Source organism: Eleutherodactylus coqui, chromosome 1 (genome assembly GCF_035609145.1).
Source record: "Eleutherodactylus coqui strain aEleCoq1 chromosome 1, aEleCoq1.hap1, whole genome shotgun sequence".
Taxonomy (NCBI): domain Eukaryota; kingdom Metazoa; phylum Chordata; class Amphibia; order Anura; family Eleutherodactylidae; genus Eleutherodactylus; species Eleutherodactylus coqui.
In genome coordinates, this window is record NC_089837.1 from 95,202,325 (window position 1) to 95,223,205 (window position 20,881).

Consider the following 20,881-nt stretch of genomic DNA (forward strand, 5'->3'; position numbering starts at 1 on the left):
GATGAAGTAAGCTCTAAGCTGGACTAGGGAGAATCTATTGATCTCGTAAATCTGGACTTCTCTAAAGCCTTTGACACCGTGCCACATAATAGGCTAATATACAAAATGAGACAGCTCGGATTGGGTGAAAACGTGTGTAAGTGGGTAAAAAATTGGCTCAATGATAGAAAGCGGAGGGTGGTAATAAATGGTTCGTACTCTGATTGGACCACAGTCGCTAGCGGGGTGCCACAGGGTTCAGTATTAGGCCCCACTCTGTTCAACATATTTATCAATGACCTGATAGAGGGGCTGCACAGCAAAATATCAATATTTGCAGATGACACAAAATTATACAATATAATTAATGCAACGGAGGACAATGTGCAGCTACAAACGGACCTGGATAAACTGGGGGCTTGGGCAGGAAAATGGCAAATGAAGTTCAATGTTGAAAAATGTAAGACTATGCACATGGGCAGGAGAAACGGATGCCACCAATATTCACTTAATGGGGTACCACTAGGGAAAAGTGATATGGAAAAGGATCTGGGGGTATTAGTGGATAATAGACTAAACTGGAGTAACCAATGCCAGTCAGCTGCTGCAAAGGCAAATAAAGTCTTGGGGTGCATTAAAAGAGGTATAGGGGCGAAGGATGAGAACATTATCCTTCCATTATATAAGGCACTTGTCAGGCCTCACATGGAATACTGCGTACAATTCTGGTCACCGGTGCTCAGGAAAGATGTCACAGTGCTTGAGGGGATTCAAAGAAGGGCAACTAAACTAATACATGGAATGACGGGACTGGAATACCCAGAGAGGCTATCCAAATTGGGACTATTTATTCAAGAAAAAAGAAGGTTCAGAGGCGACCAAATAACTATGTATAAGTACATGAGGGGACAATACAAGGATCTCTCCCAAGATCTGTTTACACCCAGGACCACGACGGTAACAAGAGGACATCCACTACGAATAGAGGAAAGTAGGTTTCATCACCAACATAGAAGGGGATTCTTTACTGTAAGAGCAGTTAGACTGTGGAACTCTCTGCCTGAGGAAGTAGTGATGGCAAAATCCATAGAGGAGTTTAAAAGGGGACTTGATGTCTTTCTGGAAAAGAAGGACATTATAGGACATAAATCTTAGGTTAATTGTCAATCCGGGTATATAGGAAAGTAGGAACTATTAGGGGTTGATCCAGGGAACAGTCTGATTGCCATTAGGGAGTCGGGAAGGAATTTTTTCCCCAAAAGGGCTAATTGGCTTCTGGCCTTGGGGTTTTTTGCCTTCCTCTGGATCAACACGGGAGGATAGACAGGCTGGACTAGATGGACATTGTCTTCATTCAGCCTTACATACTATGTTACTATGTTACCTGTGATTGTGTACAGTTTACTGCCTGTCTGCTGGGAGTTGTAGTGGCTCACTATTACCCAGATAGGCCTTTTTGCAGCCTTGCGCATAAATTTTTTCTGGCTGTAGTGTGCGTTCCATAACTGCTGTCAGCCTCCAACTGCAGGCCAATAAGCTCCTAATTTTTTACACCATTCTATGTGTGCCATCAGCTCCACACACAGCATGCGGCAGCAGGCCCTGGTAGAGGGAAAGACATATACACGCTATATAGGCTCTTTGGTTTTTCAAAAAAAATTGGAAAAAAAAAATTCTTTGGGCTACCTGTCACCGTGTACAGTTTACTGCCTGTCTGCTGGGAGTTGTAGTGGCTCGCTATTACACAGCTAGGTCTTTTTGCAGCCTTGCGCATAATTTTTGCACACTACAGTGTGCGTTCCGTAACCGCTGTCAGCCTCCAACTGCAGGCCAATAAGCTCCTCATTTTCTACACCATTCTGTGTGTGCCATCAGCTTCACGCACAGCGTGCAGTGGCAGGCTCTGGTAGAGGGAAAGACATATACACGCTATATAGGCACTTTGGTTTTTCAAAAAAAATGGGAAAAAAATTATTTGGGCTACCTGTCACCGTGTACAGTTTACTGCCTGTCTGCTGGGAGTTGTAGTGGCTCACTATTACACAGCTAGGTCTTTTTGCAGCCTTGCGCATAATTTTTGCGCACTACAGTGTGCGTTCCGTAACCGCTGTCAGCCTCCAACTGCAGGTCAATAAGCGCCTAATTTTTTACACTGTTCTGTGTCTGCTCTATTTGTAATACACCATGCTAAGGGTTAGGGGTGGGCCTAGAGGACGTGGACGAGGATGCGGAGGCCCAAGTGAGAGTGTGGGCACAGGCCGAGTTCCTGGTCCAGGTGAATCGCAACCGGCTGCTGCGGGATTAGGAGAGAAGCAAGTTTCTGGGGTCCCCAGCTTCATATCACAATTTATGGGTCCCTGGGTAGACCTTTATTACAAACTGAGCAGTGTGAGCAGGTCCTGCCGTGGATGGCAGAAAATGCATCCAGCAATGTATCGACCACCCAGTTTTCTACGCAGTCCACTGCTGCAACTCTGAATCCTCTGGCTGCTGCTCCTCCTTCCTCCCAGCCTCCTCACTCCATGAAAATGACACATTCTGAAGAACCCATTGAAAACCATAGGCTTCACATACATGCGTTTTGTAGCGCTGCTGGATCACTACAAATTATCTCCATTTTGTAGCCAGTGTGAAAAAAGACTTAGATTCATTATTTAAGGTTTTTTAGCCCTTAACCCCTTAGTGACGGCCCTATAGTGGTTTTACGTCCTGTCGTTGCACGACATGTATGGAGGGAGATAGTGTTGCTATCTCCCTCCATACAGCGCAGGTGTCAGCTGTTTATAGCAGCTGACATCTGCGGGCAATAGCTGCAATCGGCCGCGCGGATGAGCACGGCTATTAACCCTTCAAGTGCCACTGTCAATTCTGACAGCAGCATTGAAATCCCCCGAATGCTCCCCCCCCCTCCCAGTGAGATCCGGGGAGCCGTGCGGGTGTCATCCCTGTGGGGTGGCTTGGTAGACTGCCTGTCAGTATGCAGTATGATGTAATGTTATAGCATTACATCATACTGCAGGAGTGATCAAAGCATCACCAATTGTGGTCCCCACTGAGGACTAAATGAAAATGTAAAAATAAAAACAATTATGTTTTACTAATTATTAAAAAAAGTAATAAAAAAGTTCAAAAAAACCTTTGTGCCATATTTACAATAAAAGAATCTAAATAATAAAGCAAAAATACATATTTGGTATCGCTGCATCCGTAAAAGTCTGATCTATCAAAGTAGCACATTATTTACTGCGCACAGTAAACAGCGTCTGAAAAAAAATAAAGAATGCCAGTAATGTGGGTTTTTTTGGTCACACTGTCTCCAAGAAAAAAATGTCATCAAAAGCGATCAATATGTCATATGTATTCCAAAATGGTACCAAAGGAAATGACAGGACGAACTGCACCAAATGAGCTCTCGCACAACTATGTCGATGGAAAAATGGAAAAGTTATTGTGTGCAGGAAATGGAGACAGAAAAGAATTTTAAAAAATTAAATATCTTAAAAAAAAATACAAGTAGTACAGCAAAATAAAAACTATATAATTTTGGTATCGTAGGAATCTTACTGATTCATAGAATAAAGTTATCATGTCATTTTTTTGGTAGCAATTTGTGCGCCGTTGAAACAGGATGCACCGAAAGTTGTCGGAATGTCGGTTTTTTTTCTATCTCTCTCCACTTAAATTTTTTTACGTTTTTCAGTACATTATATGGTACACAAAATAGCATTATTAAAAAATACAACTCATCTTGCAAAAAAAAAAACAAGCCCTCATACAGCTAGATCGATGTATAAATAAAGGAGTTACAATTTTTTAAAAGGGAGGAGGAAAAAACAAAAATTGGAAAAAAACAAAAAAACTCTGTCACTAAGGAGTTGTTATCCTCCTGAGTAATGTAGCTCCTTAATGACTTGTATCACATACACAACACCTGTAGGTGGAGTTTACTTGCTAGATATAGAAAGTATCTCTTACTTTCACTTACATTTCAGAGTTCACCGCCCCTCTGCCAGCACTCAGTAAGTGTTTCTATATACTCTTTAGAATACATTTAGCGTAGTAACAATTCACATGTCATTTCTCTTGATTGGCTGAAAGTTAACATATTTTCTATTATTCCTGGGCTGTGTGAAATATCTTTCACTATGTACTCCTTTGGGGTATGTTCCCTTGGCAGAATTCGCCGCTGAATTCTACTGTGTGAATTTCACCTCTAAAAAGCATGTTAAAATCTGCATCTTTCTGCTGTGGATTTTGGGGCAGATCTGTGCATGGTTTCAGCCCTGTCGATGGGCAAAATCTGCATGGAGAATTCTGTTGTGTTCAAGAAGTGACGTGTCACTTCTTAACGTGGGAACATGATTCTCCATGTTGGAATTCCACATGCAGATTTTGTCCACTGACAGGGCTAAATCCCCACACTGATCCACACCAAAAACTGCGGCAGAAAGATGCAGATTTTGACGTAGTTTTAAAGGTGAAATTCACACTGCAAATTCGGTGGCGAATTCCATTGTATGCAGAAACCCTTTGGCTGTAGCAATAATAGCTTTCGTTATATTGTTTCAAGCTGTAATCAGAACTCTTTTAACCCCTTAAATGACGTGGACCCTTTTTCTTTTTCCATTTTCGTTTTTTCCTCCCCCTTCAAAAAAATCTTAACTCTTTTATTTATCCATCAACGTCGCTGTATGAGGGCTTGTTTTTTGCGGGATGAGTTGTATTTTTCAATGGTGCTATTTAAAGTACCATATAATGTACTAAAAAAACTTTTAAAAAATTCTAAGTGGAGTACAATGAAAAAAAAAAACATTTCGCCATCTTTTAGTGCGTCTTGTTTCTACGGCGCACAAACGGCAACAAAAGCGACATGATAACTTCATTCTATGGGTCGATACGATTACTACGATACCAAACTTGTATAGGTTTCTTTTTCAATATACAACTCTTTTTCTTTTTTTTCAAAGACATTTAATTTTTTTCAATTATTTTCTGCGGTCATTTTGTGCGCGCAATAACTTTTTCATTTTTCCGTCGACATAGTTAAGCAAGGGCTCATTTCTTGGGATGTCCTGTAGTTTCTGATAGTACCAATTTGGAATATACGACTTTTTGATCGCTTTTTATTGCATTTTTTCTGGGAGACAGGGTAACTAAAAAAGTGCATTTCTGGCGTTCTTTATTTTTTTTTTTTCGGACGACGTTCACCGTGCGCGAAAAATAATGCACTACTTTGATAGATCGGACTTTTACGGACGCGGCAATACCAAATACATATTTTTATTTTATGATTTAGATTTTTAATAATAGATATGGCAAAAGGGGGGTGATTTAAACTTTTATAACTTTTTTTTTTAACAATTAAAAAAACTTTATTGATTTTTTTTTTTACTTTACTTTGAAGTCCCCCTGGGGGACTACAACCAGCGATGCTTTGATCGCTCCTGCAGTATGACGTAATGCTATAGCATTACGTCATACTGCCATTTAACAGGCAGTCTATCAAGCCACCCCACGGGGATGGCTTGTTAGGCAGTCTGCTAAGGCAGCCCTGGGGCCTTTCTAAAGGCCCCCGGCTGCCATGACACCTGCATGGCTCCCCCGATCTCACCGCGGGGGGGGCCGTGCGAGACCCCTGAACATTTTTCGGGGGATTTCAATTGACAGCGGCATTTAAATGGTTAATAGCCGCGATCGCTCGAACGGCCGATAGCGGCTATTGCCCACAGGTGTCAGCCCTGCAACCTCTCTTCATACATACCCTGCCTCTCCATGACGTACCTATACGTCATAGAGAAGGAAGGGGTTAAGGGTGAATGCAGACGGCCGGGTCGGATCTCGCTGCGAGAATTCTCGCAGCGGGATGCAACCTGTGCCCCTGCACTGACCCACGGGTCACCTTCTGCCATTGCCTCCTCCTCTGCTCTGCTATGTGCGGCTGGCGCACAGCCGCACACGTGCAGAGCAGAGCTGGCGCTTCACCAGTGACGTTTCTGTGTGGGCCTGTGCGAGGCTCGCACAGAAATAGGACGTGCCACAATTTGTTTACCGCACGAGTTTTAATGCGGTCAAATCGCAGCTGTCTGCATAGGATTGCGTGCCACGGAATTTCCGCCCCTCTGCATTCACCTTATAGGTTAGAATCTCTTATATTTATTTGTGCCTTCATGTAGTCATGAGTACCTAGATTACACAGTGATGCTATTGCAGCCTGCTAATTTAGTTTTTGTTCAAGTTTTTTAGTGTGGTTTCAGAAGCCAAAACCAGGTAAAGATCATAAAAGAGGAGGAGGAATAAAGGATAGGTAAAAGTTCTTTTTTTAAAAAAAAAAAACACTTCTGGTTTTAGCTTCAAAAATCGCATCAAAAATCTGAACAAAAACTGAAAACTGCATGTGTGAACGTACTTAGTGGTTATCACAGTTACCTTTCACTACTACCCTGTTTCCCTGAAAATAAGACCTACCCTGAAAATAAGCCCTGCACTACATTGCATAAAAAAGGAATGCATTACCCAGTGAACTCGGTCCAGGTCCCTCCCGCTGCTCTCCGAAGCGCTTCTTTGGGCACCCACAGAAGATCACTTCCTAGTCACAGGATTAATAAATCCTACCTCCATGAAGCGATGGCTTTGATTAGTTCTCAAGTGCTACTCAGCCAAGCAGTGCAGCGCTCAATGAACCAATGCGATTGCTGTGATTGGTTCTTTGACCGCTGCCCAACCAATTAATGCAGTGTTTGAAGAACCAATCACAGCCATCTTGTTGTGAAAGCGGGATTTATAAATCAGCCAATCAATGCTGCAGCTTAGCCAATTCATAAATCCTGCCTCCACAACACCATGGCTGTGATTGGTTTTTCGACCGCTGCTCAGCCAACCAATGCAGCACTAGATGAACCAATCACAGCCATCTCATTAGTTCATTGAGCGCTGCATTGCTTGGCTAAGCAGCGCTCAAGAACCAATCAGAGCAATCGATTCCTGGAGGTGGGATTTATGAATCCCGTAACCAGGAAGTGATCTTATGTGGGCAACCGAGGACTGCAGAGCTCCAGAAAACAGCAGGAAGGACCTGGACTGAGCCAGCTAGGTAAGTATATTAAGACGTTCCCCGAAAATAAGACCTAGTGCCTCTTATGGGAAAAAATGAATATAAGACAGGGTCTTATTTTGGGGGAAACATGGTAGAGTCCTGGGCTGCAACCTGACTAGGACATAATCAGCAGGGAGTTTGAATGTTCTCTGCATACTTGTACAGAGCTGGAATACAAAGTTGTTTTAATGGATTTATATGGAAAATATAAACAAAAAAATTGCTATGTTCCACCACAAGTCGTATTGAGTGTATAATCTCCCCTTGGAGTATTGCTGAAAAGCACATGAAGTGCCTTGAGGTACTTAATATGAACCCATAAGCAATATGTCTTTCTGTCCAGGACCTGTACACATGGCTTTGCTGTGTGCAGGAACATTCAGGATGACAACCAATGTGTTGGCACCATTTGTGACAAGAACAGATGGCAAAGAGGGGGAGTCATAAAGGGAGAACAGTTTTACTTTCAATAAAGAAAAGGCTGGAAAGGAGGCCAGCAGGGCCGTGGACAAAGGGCAGGCATGACAGGGTGGAGGGAAGTAGGCCAGGAAGGTAGACATGCAGCCGCCCAGCCCCTCAGAGGCTCCTCATGGCCTACCATCCCCCGCATCTGAAGAAGGGAGCAGGCCTGGGGGAAAGCCATAAAGCCAGCACAGTGTGGCTTCACATATAGGGCCTCGCTCCAAAAAGGCTCTGTCACGCTTCTCTCCCTACAGCTCTGCCTTCCCCAGCTACTTCCACCACTGGAGGGGGAGGCAGCTGGGAGAGGAGCACTAGAAGCTGGCGTGGTACTGCACCCGACACTTGGCCCCACTCCACTAAAGGGGCAGGGCCTATAAACAGTACCTGTGGGGGCCTCGCTCCAAAAAATGGGGTGGGGTGCAGCGACACCACCACGTGGCATCGACCTGCTCACTGCAGCCAGCACGCTCTTTCTCCCTGCTGTCCGGCCTTCTCCAGCTACATCCACCATCCAGAGAGGGAGGCTGACTGGAGAGGAGCGCCAAAAGCCGTAGTAGTTAGATATTTGACAAATCACACTCAGGGCTTATTCACGATACGAAGCACACAAAACCCGCATGAATATGAAATTTATTCTTTCGAAAAGGTGCCGCCACAAGATTTGCAAAGTATGTAAACACATGATGAGAACTGACATTTTTGCATCTTGCAATAATGGTAAAACATATAAAATAGCATCTTACGTTAACTGCAATACTACATTTGTTGTATATTTAATTACATGCGGGATATGGAAGATACAATATGTAGGTTGACCTACTTGTCCTTTTAAAGTCCAGATCCGCAAACATTTGTCAGTGTTCACACTCATGCATCTTTCACGCCCCGCCGATATACGCTGCCCATCTGATGCATTGGTTTACAATGTACCAGTTTACATGGGCATATTACCGCGGCGTAAAAGTGATCGGCTGGCCAAGATAGCGCATATGAGCGCATTTCAGCCGGGCGCTTTTACGCCAGTCAGGAAAGATAGTTCAGGAATAGAGATGAGCGAGTATACTTGCTAAGGCTAACTACTCGAGCGAGTAGTTCCTTAGTCGAGTATCTGCCCGCTCGTGTCTAAAGCTTCAGCTGCCGGCGGGGGAGAGCGGGGAGGAACGGAGGGGAGATCTCTCTCTCCCTCTCTACCCCCCGCTCCCCCCTGCTCACCGCCACAACTCACCTATCACCCGCACCGGCAGCCGAATCTTTACAGACGAGTGGGCAGATACTCGACTAAGGCACTACTCGCTCGAGTAGTTAGCCTTAGCGAATATGCTCGCTCATCTCTATTCAGGAACTATCTTCCTGGCTGGAATACATTGACTGCTTCTATAGACTCCTATGAGAGCCTATGGGAGCTGGGAGGGAGTTTAGCAGCGTATCTGCTAAAACTAAACTCCCACCCCTTCTCTCCTTCTCTTCTCCCCTTTCTGGCTGTTTGCAATGGGAGGGGGCAGGATAGTTGCTAAGCTAGCTGTCTCCCCCTGCCCGATGGCAGTCTGGGATCAGCATATATGCGCCAGACCTGAGTTGTCTGAACAAGTGCACAAACGGCAGATTTGTGCGCCCGTTCACGTGTTTTTACGGTGCCAGCAAGCGCGCGTGAAAAATGCCTACGCTCATGTGAATAAGCCCTACTGCCGTTGTGGTGTGTCTAAGCCTATCATGTGTTATAAAGAGGATATAGACCCTGACCAAGGCAGTATAGCTTTTTGCCACCCATCCTGGTATCCAGCTATAAACCCCAATCCAGGGCACAAACTGCATTACATTGCCATCAGTTTTGTTTGGCACAAGCATAAAATAATTACAGCACTTACTATATTTTCTGCACTTCTCTTCCAGTGTGATAGTGAACAAATATTCCAGATTTCTCTCTATTCAAAAAACCAAGTCAAACCAAAATGGTAAGTAAAATAAGATTCTATACTATTTTATTTAATAATTGCTTTTAACAGACTTTTTATATGGATATATTTATATTTCTGGTTGTAGGAAGCAGACTATGAAAACAAAAAGAAACAGGTAAGAACTCATTTTGCACCCAAGTTCTATAAATCTGTGCTATTTCCCCTTTCTGGTTTTTACTCATTAATGCATGTGGTATGTATGAAGCCTGTACAGCAATATATGGGGTTCCTATGGCTCCCCATACAGAGAAGGCATTTCCCTGGGTTCAGGGCCCTATATTTGGAGCCTGAAGCTCAAGGCTTGGATGGCCAGGCCCAACAACCCAATGACCTACTTTTTGCACGGGATCAGGGTTTGCAGAGGCTCCTTAGATTGTGACTAGAGATGAGCGAATATACTCGTTTCGAGTAATTACTCGATCGAGCACCGCGATTTTGCGAGTACTTCCGTACTCGGGTGAAAAGATTCGGGGGGCGCCGGGGGGCGGGGGGAGGCGTGGCGGAGCGGGGGGTAGCAGCGGGGAACAGGGGGGAGCCCTCTTTCTCTCCCTCTCCCCCCCCACTCCCCGCTGCAACCCCCCACTCACCCACGGCGCCCCCCGAATCTTTTCGCCCGAGTATGGAAGTACTCAAAAAGCGAGACGCTCGGGCGAAAAAGGGGCGTGGCCAAGTAGGTTCGTTCATCTCTAATTGTGACGTGTCAGACCTGTTGTATGATTTGCCTCTTCTTTCCAGAAGTATTACGCTGAAAAACTAGAGAAAAATAAAAACATTCCTGTTTATATAGTATATATTGTATGAGTACCAAGACTATCCAACTTCCTCCAAAATCAATTTTCCCATTGACAAAAACCAAACGTAGTATACAGTTCTGCGTTTGCTGCAGATCCACTATCCACAGCGCTTCCAAACATGATTTACAAAATAGTTTCAATATGGATCTTATTTATTATCCAAATGCGAGTTATACATGAATACAGATGTATCAAAGTTTAGCATGACTTAAAAATGCATTACGATACCTTTGTGCAACAGTTTCTTTATACTATTAATTACTTTACAATGGGCTTTCTTGTTTTGGAATAAGAGAACAGTAGTTTTTTAATGGCTTGAAAGTTATCACGATTAAATTAAACTTTTTTTTTTTTTTGCTGCAGCTGTAAAATTTCTGCTGTAATAAAGCAATTTATGAATGCATTTTTTTCATACAGTTTCAGGGTGGATTCAGACGACCGTATATCGTCTCGGTTTTCACGCCAAGCCGATATACGGTGTCCTCATCTGCAGGGGGGGGGGGGGTGGAAGAGCCAGGAGCAGTGCTCTGAGCTCCCGCCCCCTCTCTGCCTCCTCTTCACCCCCTCTCCGCCCCTCTGCACTATTTGCAATGAAAGGCGGTGGGCGGGGCTAAGTTCCGAGGAATTAACCCCCCCCCCGTCCCCCCCGTCCCACCTCTCCCCATTGCAAATAGTGCAGAGGGACGAAGAGGAGGCAGAGCACTGCTCCTGGCACTTCCAGGCTCCCCCCTTGCAGAGAGAGACAACATATATCAGCTGGGCGTGAAAACCCAGCCAATATACGTTTGTCTGAATCCAGCCTCAGAAACATATCTTATCAGTTCCTGGGCCCTGATGTAAAATGTATTACAAGGCCATCCAACTACTGTACATCATTTACAGCACTGGTCTCTTTCTCTTACAGGGCAGAGGGGTCTTTTGTGCTCCTCAACTGCTTGCTCTGCACCCCCTACAGTTAAGAAAATGTCCATTTTCCCTGCCGTGGTTTTTCCAACTGATGTCTATGAGAAGGGCCTGGAGCCAATTAGAACTGATAGGTTATAGCTAGAGGTGAGCGAGCACCAACATGCTCGGGTGCTCGTTACTCGGGACGAAATTTTCGCAATGCTCGAGGGTTCGTTTCGAGTAACGAACCCCATTGAAGTCAATGGGCGACCCGAGCATTTTTGTATTTCGCCGATGCTCGCTAAGGTTTCCATGTGTGAAAATCTGGGCAATTCAAGAAAGTGATGGGAACGACACAGCAACGGATAGGGCAGGCGAGGGGCTACATGTTGGGCTGCATCTCAAGTTCACAGGTCCCACTATTAAGCCACAATACCGGCAAGAGTGGGCCCCCCCCCCCTCCCAACAACTTTTACTTCTGAAAAGCCCTCATTAGCATGGCATACCTTAGCTAAGCACCACACTACCTACAACAAAGCACAATCACTGCCTGCATGACACTCTGCTGCCACTTCTCCTGGGTTACATGCTGCCCAACCCCCCTCCCCCCTGCACGACGCAGTGTCCACAGCGCACACCAAACTGTCCCTGCGCAGCCTTCAGCTGCCCTCATGCCACACCACCCTCATGTCTATTTATAAGTGCGTCTGCCATGACGAGGGACCGCAGGCACACACTGCAGAGGTTGGCACGGCTAGGCAGCGACCCTCTTTAAAAGGGGCGGGGCGATAGCCCACAATGCTGTACAGAAGCAATGAGAAATATAATCCTGTGCCACCGCCATCAGGAGCTGCACACGTGGGCATAGCAATGGGGAACCTATGTGCCACACACTATTCATTCTGTCAAGGTGTCTGCATGCCCCAGTCAGACCGCGGTTTTTAATTCATAGACACAGGCAGGTACAACTCCCTATTGTGAAGTCCCTGTGGACCGACAGCATGGGTGGCTCCCTGGAACCCACCGGCGGTACATAAAAATATCCCATTGCATTGCCCAACACAGCTGAGGTAGTAATGTCGTGCTTAATGCAGGTGGGCTTCGGCCCACACTGCATGCCCCAGTCAGACTGGGGTTCTTTAGAAGTGGAAACAGATGCATTTAGAATTCTCTGTGGACCCACAGCATGGGTGGGTGCCAGGAAGCCACCGGCGGTACATAAAAATATCCCATTGCATTGCCCAACACAGCGGATGTAACGTCAGCTGTAATGCAGGTGGGCTAAAAATTTATTGGATTACACTGTAGGCGAGGGCCCACAAAAATTGCTGTATCAACAGTACTAATGTACATCAGAAAAATTGGCCATGGCCAACCAAGAGGGCAGGTGAAACCCATTAATCGCTTTGGTTAATGTGGCTTAAGTGGTAACTAGGCCTGGAGGCAGCCCAGTTTAACGAAAAATTGGTTCAAGTTAAAGTTTCAACGCTTTTAAGAGCATTGAAACGTATAAAAAAATTATTTTTTTTAAAATTATATGAGTGAGCCTTGTGGCCCTAAGAAAAATTGCCCGTTCGGCGTCATTACGTGAGGTTTCAGCAGGAGGAGCAGGAGGAGGAGGAGGAATATTGTACACAGATTGATGGAGCAGAAATGTCCCCGTTTTGGATGGTGAGAGAGAACGATGCTTCCATCCGCGGGTGCATAATACGTATTGCTTAGGTATCGCTGCTGTCCGCTGGTGCAGAAGAGAAGTCTGGGGAAATCCAGGCTTTGTTCATCTTGATGAGTATAAGCCTGTCGGCACTGTCGGTTGACAGGTGGGTACGCTTATCCGTGATGATTCCCCCAGCCACACTAAACACCCTCTCTGACAAGACGCTAGCCGCAGGACAAGCAAGCACCTCCAGGGCATACAGCGCGAGTTCAGGCCACGTGTCCAGCTTCGACGCCCAGTAGTTGTAGGTGGCAGAGGCGTCACGGAGGACGGTCGTGCGATCGGCTACGTACTCCCTCACCATCCTTTTACAGTGCTCCCGCCGACTCAGCCTTGACTGGGGAGCGGTGACACAGTCTTGCTGGGGAGCCATAAAGCTGGCAAAGGCCTTGGAGAAGGTTCCCCTGCCTGCGCTGTACATGCTGCCTGATCTCTGCGCCTCCCCTGCTACCTGGCCCTCGGAACTGCGCCTTCTGCCACTAGCGCTGTCGGATGGGAAGTTTACCATCAGTTTGTCCACCAGCGCCCTGTGGTATAGCATCATTCTCGAACCCCTTTCCTCTTCGGGAATGAGAGTGCAAAGGCTCTCCTTATACCGTGGATCGAGCAGTGTGTACACCCAGTAATCCGTAGTGGCCAGAATGCGTGTAACGCGAGGGTCACGAGAAAGGCATCCTAACATGAAGTCAGCCATGTGTGCCAGGGTACCTGTATGCAACACATGGCTGTCTTCACTAGGAAGATCACTTTCAGGATCCTCCTCTTCCTCCTCCTCAGGCCATACACGTTGAAAGGATGACAGGCAAGCAGCATGGGTACCGTCAGCAGTGGGCCAAGCTGTCTCTTCCCCCTCCTCCTCATCCTCCTCATGCTCCTCCTCCTGAACGCGCTGAGATATAGACAGGAGGGTGCTCTGACTATCCAGCGACATACTGTCTTCCCCCGGCTCTGTTTCCGAGCGCAAAGCGTCTGCCTTTATGCTTTGCAGGGAACTTCTCAAGATGCATAGCAGAGGAATGGTGACGCTAATGATTGCAGCATCGCCGCTCACCACCTGGGTAGACTCCTCAAATTTTCCAAGGACCTGGCAGATGGCTGCCAACCAGGCCCACTCTTCTGTAAATAATTGAGGAGGCTGACTCCCACTGCGCCGCGCAAGTTGGAGTTGGTATTCCACTATAGCTCTACGCTGCTCATAGAGTCTGGCCAACATGTGGAGCGTAGAGTTCCACTGTGTGGGCACGTCGCACAGCAGTCGGTGCACTGGCAGATTAAACCGATGTTGCAGGGTCCGCAGGGTGGCAGCTTGCGTGTGTGATTTGCGGAAATGTGCGCAGATCCGGCGCACCTTTCCGAGCAGGTATGACAAGTGGGGGTAGCTTTTCAGAAAGCGCTGAACCACCAAATTAAACACATGGGCCAGGCATGGCACGTGCGTGAGGCTGCCGAGCTGCAGAGCCGCCACCAGCTTGCGGCCGTTGTCACACACGACCATACCCGGTTGGAGGCTCAGCGGCGCAAGCCAGAGGTCGGTCTGCTCTGTCAGACCCTGCAGCAGTTCGTGGGCCGTGTGCCTCTTCTCTCCTAAGCTGAGTAGTTTCAGCACGGCCTGCTGACGCTTGCCCACCGCTGTGCTGCCACGCCGCGTGACACCGACTGCTGGCGACGTGCTGCTGCTGACACATCTTGATTGCGAGACAGAGGTTGCGTAGGAGGAGGAGGAGGGTAGTTTAGTGGAGGAAGCATACACCCCCGCAGATACCACCACCGAGCTGGGGCCCGCAATTCTGGGGGTGGGTAGGACGTGAGCGGTCCCAGGCTCTGACTCGGTCCCAGCCTCCACTAAATTCACCCAATGTGCCGTCAGGGAGATATAGTGGCCCTGCCCGCCTGTGCTTGTCCACGTGTCTGTTGTTAAGTGGACCTTGGCAGTAACCGCGTTGGTGAGGGCGCGTACAATGTTGCGGGAGACGTGGTCGTGCAGGCCTGGGACGGCACATCGGGAAAAGTAGTGGCGACTGGGAACCGAGTAGCGCGGGCCGCCGCCGCCATCATGCTTTTGAAAGCCTCCGTTTCCACAAGCCTATACGGCAGCATCTCTAGGCTGATCAATTTTGCAATGTGCACGTTTACCGCTTGAGCGTGCGGGTGCGTGGCGGCGTACTTGCGCCTGCGCTCAAACTGTGGCGCTAGCGACGTCTGGACGCTACGCTGAGAGACATTGCTGGATGGGGCCGAGGACAGCGGAGGTAAGGGTGTGGGTGCAGGCCAGGAGACGGTAGTGCCTGTGTCCTCAGAGGGGGGTTGGATCTCAGTGGCAGGTTGGGGCACAGGGGGAGAGGCAGTGGTGCAAACCGGAGGCGGTGAACGGGCATCGTCCCACCTTGTGGGGTGCTTGGCCATCATATACCTGCGCATGCTGTTGGTGGTGCCTCCCCAGCTGATCTTGGCGCGACAAAGGTTGCACACCACTGTTCGTCGGTCGTCAGGCGTCTCTGTGAAAAACTGCCACACCGTAGAGCACCTTGACCTGTGCAGGGTGGCATGGCGCGAGGGGGCGCTTTGGGAAACAGTTGGTGGATTATTCGGTCTGGCCCTGCCTCTACCCCTGGCCACCGCACTGGCTCGGCCTGTGCCCACACCCTGACTTGGGCCTCCGCGTCCTCGCCCGCGTCCACGTCCTATAGGCCTACCCCTACCCCTCAGCATGCTGTATTACCAGTGATTTCCCAGGCAGCAAATAAATTGGCGCAAGCCTGCAGGACAAATAGAATGTTTCCCTTTTTGGGAAACGGAGGGCCCACTGACTATATTCAATCAGATAAGATATGTGTTGCACAGAAATGCAGTTATATGAAGTGCAGCACAGCGGTTACTTTTCCCAGGCAGGAAATAAATTGGCGCAAGACTGCAGGACAAATACAATTTTTCCCTTTTTTGGAAACGGAGGGCCCACTGACTATATTCAATCAATAATATATGTCTTCTGGCCCTGCCTACACAATTCTCTCCCTGTAGTATTACTGCAAGGCGCAATGCTCTGCAGACAGCCGATTTTGAAAAGAAAAAAATATGCAACACTGCTAACAGCAGCCTGCACAGTACTGCACACGGATAGATGTGGCCCTAAGAAGGACCGTTGGGGTTCTTGAAGCCTACACTCACTCCTAACACTCTCCCTACCTAAGCACCACTTCTGTCCCTGTAGTATTACTGCAAGGCGCAATGCTCTGCAGACTGCCGATTTGGAAAGAAAAAAAAATTTGTGCAACACTGCTAACAGCACCCTCCACAGTACTGCACACGGATAGATGTGGCCCTGAGAAGGACCGTTGGAGTTCTTGAAGCCTACACTCACTCCTAACACTCTCCCTACAGCAGCACCAGCAGCAGCACTTTCCCTCAGCTAACTCAGTCACAAGGCATCTGAGGCGAGCCGCGGGAGGGGCCGACTTTTATACTCGGGTGACATCTGATCGCCCCAGCCACTCACAGCAGGGGGGTGGTATAGGGCTTGAACGTCACAGGGGGAAGTTGTAATGCCTTCCCTGTCTTTCAATTGGCCAGAAAAGCGCGCTAACGTCTCAGAGAGGAAACTGAAAGTAACCGGAACACCGCGTGGTGCTCGTTAAGAGTAGCGAGCATCCCGAACACCCTAATATTCGCACGAATATCAAGCTCGGACGAGTACGTTCGCTCATCTCTAGTTATAGCTGAAGGAAAAAAGTAGAGCAGTAAAACTTCCATGATTAAAATCCCTAAAAAGTGTCTGGTCCTTTAGGTTCAAAACAGCCTGATCCTGAAGGGGTTTAAATAACTCTCAGGCTGGATTCACACGAACGTATATCGGCTCCGTTTTCACGCCGAGCCGATATACGTCGTCCTCATCTGCAGGGGGGGGGGGGGGGGATGGAAGAGCCAGGAGCTGAGCTTCTGCCCCCTCTCCACTTCCTCTCTTCCGCTCTGCAGTATTGCAATGAAAGGAGGCAGGACAGGGGCGGGGCCAAGCTCCGAGAATTAGCCACGCCCCGCCTCTCCTCATTGCAAATAGTGCAGAGGGGCGGAGAGGAGGCAGAGAGGGGGCGTGAAAACCGAGCAGATATACGTTCGTGTGAATCCAGCCTTAAGCCAATTCTTCACTTTTTTTGTTTGCTATCAATGCAGTTCATCTTTGGAAGAACTGCTACCCATTCCCAAAAGAGATTGTGCATTCAGACTTGGGGCCCCATGTCTCTAAGGGCCCCAATGCAGTCGTATGGTCTGCCTTTATGGTACGTAAAATTATGTTGCAATTGTTAGATCATCATTTCCACAAACATCGATTAAAAATGGTCTTAAATAAACAACTTTTTGTAGTGTTGAATTAAAACGAAGTAAAATAATAAGTTACCAATTTTTCATCATCTTTTTTTTCTATAGCTAACTGAATCCGCTGAATATGTGAGAAGCACTTTGAGTGATTTGCTGGCCGTTATACCAGGTTGCCACAAAAAATTGTTAGAAATTGCAGAGGATTTGGACACTTTCCACAGAGGAGCCACCATTGCCAGTGTCGCAGGAAGTTCAGTTGGAATTGCTGGAGGCATCACCACCATCGCTGGCCTGGCACTGGCCCCCATCACACTTGGTGCATCCTTGGTTGTCAGTGGTATCGGTGTGGCTGCCGCAGTAGCTGGAGGAGTCACCGGCGCATCAGCTTCTATTGCAGATAGTGTAAACATGAAAAACAAATGCAAGAAAGCAGAAGACATTGTGAAGACAGTAGATACAAAGCTGAAAGCATTTGAAACGGCTTCTAATGAACTCGAATCATTAATTAAGGCTCTAGAGGCTATGGAAAAGACAGGAGAGATTGCTGATACCGTCAGCATTGGGGGGAGATTTGCATATGCTGGAATAGCGGTTGTCAGAATAGTGCATCTGGGTGAGTTGTCAGCAGTAGCAGCTAGAGGGGCACAGCTAGCAGCTCGGGGCGTGAAGGTAGTTACAGCTGTTTCAGGGGTTTTTGCAGCACTGTTTATGGTCATTGACGCGGTTTTTCTTGTGAAGGGAATACAGGAGTTACAGAATGACACCAAGACAGAGACGGCTACAGAGATAAGGAAATATGTTGAGGCCTTTCAAAAATTACATCAAGATTTGAAAGAGGTTGCTAGGAATTTGCTGTAGAATGAAACTAAATTAAGAGGAGAGGCCATCTGTGAAGTTTATAAAGGGCACCAGGAGCGTAACTAAAGAGGATGCGGTTGCACCCGGGCCCAGGAGCCTTAGGGGGCCAATAAGGCCTCTCTTCTCCATATAGGGAGCCCAGTACTATGAATAAAACATTATAGTTGGGGGCCCTGTTACAGGTTTTGCATTGGGGCCCAGAAGCTTCAAGTTATGCCTCTGAAGGGCACGATTTCTTTCCAATAACTTGCCTATAAGAGACAGCAGATCTTCTCCTGCGAACCTTCTACCCATCTGAAATAATCACTGGAAATAGTCTTCTGGTAAGAAAAAAAAAAACCACTGTTTGGCGATTTTGAACACATTGAAATTGGATTGCTGAGATGGGAATACTCCTTTTAAGCCGACAATTGGAAATCTGCTAAATCCTTCTCACATGTGCCTGCTTGTTACAAGGGTGAAAGTCCAGATACTCCTCACTTTGACCTGCTACTAAATTAGACCAAGTGACTGATAACTCACCTAATTATACTCACAAATGCAGCGTAGAGGATGTAAGCTTTAACCCCTTAGTGACGGAGCTTTTTCCATTTTTGTTTTTTTCCTCCTCCCTTTTAAAAAATCGTAACTCCTTTATTTATACATCGACATCGCTGTATGAGGGCTTGTTTTTTGCGGGATGAGTTCTATTTTTGAATGGTACTATTTATTGTACTATATAATGTATTGAAAAATGTAATAAATTCTAACTGGAGTAAAAAAAAAATGGCATTACGCCATCTTTCAGTGCGTCCTGTTTTCTACGGCGCACAAACTGCAGCAAAAATGACATGATAACTTTATTCTATGGGTCAATATGATTACTATGATACCAAACTTATACAGTTTTGTTTTTTTTGCTGTACTATTAGTATTGTACTATTATTTTTTTTAAAGATATTTAATTTTTTTTAATTATTTTCTGCGCACAATAACTTTTTTATTGTTTCGTCGACATAGTTGCGTGAGGGCTCATTTTGTGTGGTACATCCTGTAGTTTCTGTCGGTGCCATTTTTGAATACAAACGACTTTTTGATTGCTTTTTATTAAATTTTTTCTTGGAGACAGGGTGACCAAAAACGCGCGTTTCTGGCGTTCTTTCTTAATTTTTTTTTCAGACAACGGTCACCGTACAGGGTAAATAATGCACTACTTTGCTAGATAGGACTTTTACAGATGCAGCGATACCAAATACGTATTTTTGTTTTATTATTTAGATTTTATTGAATTTATTACTTTTTTTTTAATAATTAGTAAAACTTTATTTTATTTTACACTTTCTTTTAGTCCCCAGGGGGGACCACAACTTGCTATGCTTTGATCGCTCCTGCAGTATGATGTAATGCCATAGCATTACATCATACTCCATTTTGACAGGCAGCCTACCAAGCCACCCCATGGGGACGGCTCAATGGGCAGTCTGCCAAGACAGCCATGGGGCCTTTCAGAAGGCCCCCGGCTGTCCTGACACCTGCACGGCTCCCCCGATCTCACCGCAGGGGCGCCATATAGGACCCCCGAACATTGTTTGAGGGATTTAAATGCCGCTGTCAAAATTGATAGCATTTAAAGGGTTAATAGCCCGTCCCATTGCAGCTATTGCTCGCAGCGCTATCTCCCTCCATACACATCGTGCAATGGCAGGACGTAAAAATACTATTGTGCCATCACTAAGGGGTTAATTGATATTGTGTTTTCCTCTTCAAGTTTATGACATGTACTTTGTACTTATTTCTCTGCAACTTGAATAATGATAGTTGATGCATTTTGTAATAGATTCAATTCTAGTATACAAGATTGTTATTTTGTAACACAAAGGAGTTCTGACCTGTAATAGATCAGAGCTGTACAGCTACCTTTGGTGGTCTTTGTATAGCAGGTTAATATTAGCTTGGCCCAGGGAGCCCCTTCTCCACTCCTGTTTCCAGTTACTCCTCTGCATAGGAATAAAGAAATGCAAATTTAAGGATGTCCAGGGCAGCATGGGTTAACATAGGAAATTGTAAAGGGAGAATATAAGAGGGTCAACTACAAATCCTAGTATTTCAATCATGTCACTATGTGATATTAGAAGTCATGAAATGGAGGGAATATAAAATAATTACAACTCCCAGCACATCCAGGCTATTATAATGGGAAGTCAGAAGGTACAATAGAAGAGAACTACAACTCCCAGCATTTCACTGGCTATAAATGCTCATTCCCAAAATCCTTAGGCCGAATGCCTATGAACGGATTATCGCTGCGGAATTCACGGCCAGACACTTGCTTTGAATTCCACAGCAATGTCCGTCCATAGACATGCTGTGGTAAACGATTCTTCCCTGCCCATAAGTGGAAATCAACTGCGATTTTCCACTCCTGAGGGAGAATCGCATGTTCTATTCTGAACAGCTCCATTGCAGTAAATGGAAGCCATCCGTCCCGCGATATTTTGCTCAGAGGGCACTGCGGATGTATCGCGGGAATCTGCGTCACAGACCAGCATGACACACTGGCTCGCCTGCCGAGACATTCACTGCAAATCCGGAGAGGTGAGTATAGGGTTTCTGGGGGGCGCCGGGTCTGATTCCACTGCGATATTTCACAGGCGGAATCCAACCCGGCCGTGCGCATGAGGCAATAGTCAGAGGATCTCCATTCTTCACTGCTGAGCTCCTCCCCTTGTGGCATCATCGTAGGTCCTAGAACAATATTTTACAGCCTAGCCTCCCTTGCTAAGCTCTCCCCCCCCTCAGAAGGTACTTGAATCACAGCCTCAAGCCTAGCCATACTGAGTTCTGTCCC

At 46.6% G+C, this 20,881-nt stretch overlaps 1 protein-coding gene across 1 annotated transcript; it reads left to right on the forward strand.

The window, feature by feature from the left end:
• The first annotated feature begins 8,151 nt into the window (after nucleotides 1–8,151).
• On the forward strand, nucleotides 8,152–18,054 carry LOC136623064 (apolipoprotein L3-like). Its single transcript, XM_066598148.1, has 3 exons — nucleotides 8,152–8,202; nucleotides 9,575–9,604; nucleotides 17,305–18,054. The coding sequence occupies exons 1-3, from the start codon at nucleotides 8,152–8,154 to the stop codon at nucleotides 18,052–18,054; spliced, it is 831 nt and encodes a 276-aa protein (XP_066454245.1).
• Nucleotides 18,055–20,881: the final 2,827 nt, after the last annotated feature.

Coding starts and splice junctions, on each gene's coding strand:
- LOC136623064 (XM_066598148.1), top strand. CDS start 8,152: ATGAATATGAAATTTATTCTTTCGAAAAGGTGCCGCCACAAGATTTGC. Junction 8,203..9,574: donor GCCGCCACAAGATTTGCAAA/GTATGTAAACAC, acceptor TTCTGGTTGTAG/GAAGCAGACTATGAAAACAA. Junction 9,605..17,304: donor ATGAAAACAAAAAGAAACAG/GTAAGAACTCAT, acceptor TTTTTTCTATAG/CTAACTGAATCCGCTGAATA.